The sequence below is a fragment of the Elephantulus edwardii genome, unplaced genomic scaffold (assembly GCF_000299155.1).
Source record: "Elephantulus edwardii isolate Elephantulus edwardi_28Jun2011 unplaced genomic scaffold, EleEdw1.0 scaffold00091, whole genome shotgun sequence".
NCBI lineage: Eukaryota > Metazoa > Chordata > Mammalia > Macroscelidea > Macroscelididae > Elephantulus > Elephantulus edwardii.
The window spans coordinates 2,520,862-2,526,868 of record NW_006399841.1 but is presented as its reverse complement, the minus strand read 5'-3'; the positions used below and the strand labels follow the sequence as shown (position 1 = coordinate 2,526,868).

The following is a 6,007-nucleotide window of genomic DNA, read 5'->3' as shown; positions in this document are numbered from 1 at the left end:
CAGGCGTAGGGATCCGTCCTCGCTCGGTGGACCCTGGACAGGCGTAGGGATCCGTCCTCGCCCGTGTGCCCACTCTTAGTGGACCCTGGCCGCGGATGCTGACCCAACCTGCTCATGCATCCACTCTTGGTTGACCCAGGCTGAGGCTGCAAACCCATCCTTGCTCGGTGGACCCTGACCGAAGCTGTGGATCCAAGCTCTGGACCCTGACCGCGGATGCTGACCCAACCTGGACCGTGGCAGAGGCTGCTGATGGACCCTGGCCAGGCTTGCTGACCTGTCCTTGCTCATCCATCTGCCCTTAGCAGGTACACCTTGGACTCCGGGAAGGGAGGGCCGCGGGCTTGCCCCAAGCACGGTCAGTCTTTAAGGAGAGAGAACAACTCATGCTGAGATCTGTGCTCCACAGGGTTGAAATCGGGTCCTCGCCACAAGTGAATGCACCCCAACAGCAGCGGGGGGTGGGGACGGTGGAGATAAAATCCTCATGCGAGAGCCACACTTCAAGCCTGTGTTGTTCTAAAGTCAGCTGTAATTTGTTCAAGTGTTGATTGTATATTATAGGACAAAAAATAGAATCCAGTAGAACATTTAGTTAGCCATGAATAATGGAAAGGTATAACATTTAGTTATCAATAATGGGGAAATATATAGAACAATAAATTATAGGGAAGTATGGAACCTAACAACAAACAACATATAGAATGATGCACTATGTGGCTTCTAGAAGAGTAGTGGATAATTCTAGAGTAAATGAAAATAAAAATTACATTACCTTTGAAAAAAGAAAAACAGTAATTGGTTCTTGTGTGTGTGTACTGTCAAATCAGATCTGACTGGTACAGGAGAAGACTGCCCCGCCTTCTCGAGCAGAGCATCTGGTGGATTCGAACCACTCACCTCTGGGATTGCAGCGCAGCTCCTTGCCACTAGGCCACCAGAGCTCCCTAATAATTTGTTCTTAATGCTTTCAGACATCTGGGCCAGTCTCAACACACAGTTCCGCTCCACGCGGGCTCAGTGCAGGCCCATCACTCAGCGGCTTCAGTTGGCACCTGGGTCTCCTTCTCCACGCGGCCTCCATGGGGCTCCTCTGTTCTTCGGGGTAACTGAATTTATTATATGGGGGCTGGACTGCCTTCATGCAGAGCAGTTGCCAGGCCTGGAGCTGGTTCAGGGTCACTTCTGCCACATTGTCCTGGTCAAAGTGGTCCCCATCAGGAAGGACAGCAGACCCCGCCTCATTGAGCTGAAGATTCTAGAATGGGCAGGGATTGCCACCTTGACATCTCCCTTCCAGAGTCATAAGCTCTTTACTCCGCTGTTAATTTCTTGTTCCCCCTGCCTCTTCCTTCTCCTTTTCCAACCAAGCACCCTCAATTGAGGGGTGAGGCAGAGGTGAGGGAGCAGCGTGGCCGCCAACAGTGTCCTGAGTTCACTCCCACGATGAGGTCAGAATCAACACTGGACCTGAAAACACCTGAGACTCCTAAAATCCTGCTGGAGTCAGCTCTGAGTTGGATTGCCACGACGACGAAACTTTTTAGTCTCCAAAAAGTGGGGAACTGAGTCCCATCTGGGTCACATAAATTCTGCCCCTCACAGCCCACCACACACACACCTCTAGTCCTGCGGGTTTCCCGTGTCTCAGTCTCTCTCAAGACCATGAGGCCTCCCCTCACGGGGGTGGCACCACCTTGGGGGACTCAGTAGATGGTGAGTGGGTCCGACCTGCCCAGGTTATATGGCTCCTGAAGGCAGGACAAAGACCCCGTCCAGATCTCCTGCCTCTGGACCATGTGTTAGTAATACCAAGTCCTGGTGGGCAGCATGAACAGAACTCCCCAGAGTCCACAGCCTGCCTGGGTCCTGGAACAGTCAAACTGGAGACAATGATCCCACAGCACACCCCCGAAGAGACACTCCCAGCTGTGAGTCCCTGGCTGACCTTCACATCTCTGTGCATCGATGTCCTCATTCTCAAGAGGACAGCCCATTTCCTGCCTGGTCAACATCAACACCAGGACCTGAAAGCAGCTCAGAGGTTCATCCTGGTACTTAGGAGCGACTGAAGAGCACTATGCAGAGTGAACTAATTCAGTCTCTTAAGGACAAATACTGCGTAAAACCATGATTATAAAAACAGAAGGATGTTTCCATGGATGGAAACACAAGGCGGGAAGGGGTGGGGGCAGAGGGGTGAGGACGGGTAGGGGTGAAACCACAGGGCTGCAGTTTGGTGAGTGGACAGGAGGAAGTAGGGAAGATCCAGGTGAAAAGACAGAATAATGATGGGCAAGGTCTAATGGTGATTATTTTATAAAACGTAATGCATGAGAATAATTGTATGAAAAACAATATGAATGAGGAAGCGTTTGAAAACACAATGGATACAAACTTTGTAAGCAAATGAATAAAAAATTTAATGAAAGGCAAAAAAAGAAAGAAAGAAAAAGGTTAATCCCATTTACCTGAGGAGAGGTCAGAAAGGAACAACTGGACAGCAGTAGGTAAGACAAAAGTTTAATTTTATAAAAATGTGATAATGCAGCAAGATTTGATTGTGTGTGCACAGAGATTTTTTTTTTTTTCTTTTCTTGGCTTTTTTTTTTCCTGGCAAATGAAGTTTATAAAAAACACCTGGAATAAAAATTACAAACATGACCTAATAAAAATCAGAACCCGAAACATTTCAAGAAAACAGATTTGTTCTGAACTACAGTGGGCGAAAACAAGGAGCAGCGGCAGCGGCAGCAGGAGAAAGCTGGTTCTGTCGTGAGGAGAGAATGATTAAGGACCGAGGTGAACTTGGCCGATCCCAGCAGGCCAACGAGGTGAAGGGCAGTGGGCAGGGTGGGCAGGAGCCATGAGAGGCGTGAAGGCTTCTCACAGGGACCAGGCTCAGGGCTGCTGGGACCCCCTGGTCCCCGTCGGACCCACCAATCAAGTGGCAGTGTTTCACAGATACATTCCGACCGGATCAGCACTGGCAGGCACGCTGCCTGCCTCCCCCTGACGTCTAAGCAGAGCACATCCCACTGAGATGAACCCAGCGGGCCAGAACGCGCCACAGGGTCCACCCAAAGCTAGGATGGCATGCTTGCCAGAGAGAATCAACACACTTTGAGGGAACAGGGCTGTGTACCCAACACCAACTGGAATGTCGGTCCCGGAGCCAAGGCAGAGTTTAGGATCACCCTGGAGAGGCAGGCCCAGAATGGCCAGGCCGCACCACCCCCCCGGCTTTCCCTCTAGGGGAAGAGGGCTGCGGGCGGTCACTGATAGGACCCGAGACAATGTGTTTACTACATTCTGAGGTAGTCTAACCGTGACTTGCACAGGTATCTGAGAATCATCACAGAAATAGTGGCAAGGTGGGGCCGAGGGCATAAGGAATTCCCATGGGGAGAGAAGGCTAACATGTAACGGAAGGAACAAGGCTACAAGTGGGCTCAGAGATGACCAGGGGGTGGCCCGGGGACTGGGTGGCCGGTGGCGGGGTCAGCGTGGACCCTGACGGAGTGTCTCATATTCCTTGACAAGGCAGTATTGTGCCAGGAAACGGAGGGACCCGCTCAGGGATCTCCCAGGCCAGAGAGGGGACAACTCTGAGGTGAAGGCTGTTGTTGGATGCGTGTCCAGTTACTTTCCAGCTCACAGGAGCCTCGTGTGACAGACGTTGGCTGTCCCACAGGGGGTTTTATGGCAGGAATCTTGAGGGGAGCGGACAGCTGCCAGCTCTTTTTCCACCAGAGCCACGGGATGGGGCCCAAGTGCGAACTGGTCAGCCGGCAGCCAGGCACGGGTGTGCTGTGCCTGAGGCCCCTCTGAGATGAGGGCATGTGCCCTCCATGCTGGGTCTCCTGCCAAAGACTCACGCCGTGGTAGAGGTGAGCCTGAGGACCTGCGGGTTGAGGGTGAGGAACCTCAACCTTCAACTATGGCTTGTCTGACGTCAGGACGTTGGGGGGAGCACTAACATTTGGGAGACCAGAACTTGGAAAAAGCTCATCCTTCCAATGAAGAGATCAGACCTTAAACCATTATTAAAAGAAAAACAAGAAGAACAAAACCCAGAGGCATCTGAGGGGCCCTACTCTCTTTTTCCTCAAATTTCCCTCTGTCCCAGCGCTCAGCATTCTAAGTCAGGATGGAATGTTCTGGAGGCGTGAGAGGCGGCCGCAGCAGCCGTGCGGACGTCAGTATTTCCTCTGCTTTCCACACTTGCGTGAGCGCCCGATCGGACGCAGCTCGCCGAAGTCTTCAACGTCAATTTCGTACTCATCGTCCTGAATGATACCTGTCAACACACCCAGAGAGCAGAAAGGGGTGACGTTTTCACTCCACTGGAAGACACAGCCTCCCCGTCAGGCGCGTTATCTCTGTCATCACTGCTTTAAATTAAAAATGCAAGAAAGTCTTGCGAGTGCTTCCCTGGGAGACTCAAAACAAATGTTTCTCTCTGAAATTCATTCTTTTCCAGGCTGGTCTTATCTTAGGGGACCACTGGCCTTATTTCAGAGGACCTTTAAATGGTAAAGAAATCAAGGAGACCTAATCTCAGCCACAGCCAGAGTTGGTAGACCAACAATCGATCCCAGCAAAAATCATATTTTAAAACAGTGTGTGTGTGCGCACGCGTGTGCACCTGTGTGTGTGCGCGTGTACACACGTGTTGTGAACCAGTGAGTTTCGATCAACTCATAGCTGACCCCGGGTGCCTCCCTTGTTCTTAGGATGAGAGACTACTTACCTTCCTCCTCTAAATGTAGCTCCGTCTTCCTCAGCCATTCCCTCGCATCCCTGACTGATGGGACCAGAGTGTTGACCAGCCGTGTCATCACCTCCTGCCCTAAAGAAGCCAGAGAACATCAGCTGTGAGTCAAGAGGCCACCGCAGGGTCCAAGCACACCAAGAGCCCAAGTCCCCACCCTCCGTGAGCTGGTCTGGGCCTGTGCTTCTCCAGAGAGGAATGACAGGTAAGGACCCTGTGGGAGGGACCAGTGGCCACAGCTTCAAGGAGGAGCAAATCAGCCACAGTTAAAATAATAGCCTGGTTCCGTTACCATTAAATTTGGAGAAACAGCCAGCAGCAAACTATTCAAGCAAGTGTGTGTTAAAAATGTCATTAAACCTTAAGCTGCAGAGGATATCTATCTGAATTACAGAATGTTTTAAAACATGCAATTTCATGAATTTTAAAAGTAACTTTCATGAAGGGGGTTGCTAAGAAGGGCTGTTAAGGAGGCTGGGGAGAATCAGATTCAGATATCGCATCAGAATTGTTTACTATTGAAGGTTTACTCTGGGTCTGGTTCAAGGACACTACGGCTGTTGTGTGACTTCGAGTAAATTCTGAATCCTAACCAATCTACAGAACAGAGCAGAACTGCCCTGTGGGACTCAGTCAGATTCCGGAGGCTTCTCTGCAGCCGGGGTGTGGGTGGGTTCAGACCACCTACCCTTCGGTGAAGGACACTGACCCTCCTTGACACAGAGCCAGTGCTCATGTTCATGGACTAAACAGAGAATCTTCACAACGTGGTGAATCTAGTTAATGCCGCTGAACTGTACTCAGAAACAATTAAACGGCTTCATTTCTTGATACGTGTGTGTATGTGACTATAAAACGGAGATCTCAGGATCTTAAACGTTCTCCTTTTCTCATCGGCGCTGCGAGGAGAGGAGGGCCAGCCCAGAACAAGGCGAATTCATGACTGAGGAGCGGAGGTTTTTGTCGTGACCTGAGAACATCTAGTTCTCACCTGTTTTCTGCTAGGGTCAAAAATGCACCCTTCCCTTGGTCAGACATCACCTACGTAGAAGCTCGGGTTCTACTTGTGCTCTCAAAAACTCCAGACCTCTGAACAGTCTCTAGCTGCACTCGGGTTCCTTTCACTGATTTTGTTCAGACATTCCTCTAGGTCGTATAGCCCTGGAGTACAAGTTGCTGTACAGCGGTCACTTGTGGTTGCTGTGAGGCTGAACACTGTGACACTGATGTGTC

The 6,007-nt window shown here is 50.7% G+C and overlaps 1 protein-coding gene across 1 annotated transcript in view; it reads right to left on the bottom strand.

Annotated features, from left to right (window-relative positions):
• Positions 1 to 4,199: 4,199 nt before the first annotated feature.
• The window catches only part of TRANK1 (tetratricopeptide repeat and ankyrin repeat containing 1), a 111,589-nt gene continuing 109,781 nt past the window's right edge, over positions 4,200 to 6,007 (bottom strand). The window contains exons 24-25 of the mRNA XM_006890659.1: positions 4,754 to 4,852; positions 4,200 to 4,300 (exon numbers count right to left, since the gene is read on the bottom strand). Coding sequence (XP_006890721.1) covers positions 4,200 to 4,300; positions 4,754 to 4,852 — 200 coding nt within the window. The remainder of the gene's footprint in view (positions 4,301 to 4,753; positions 4,853 to 6,007) is intronic.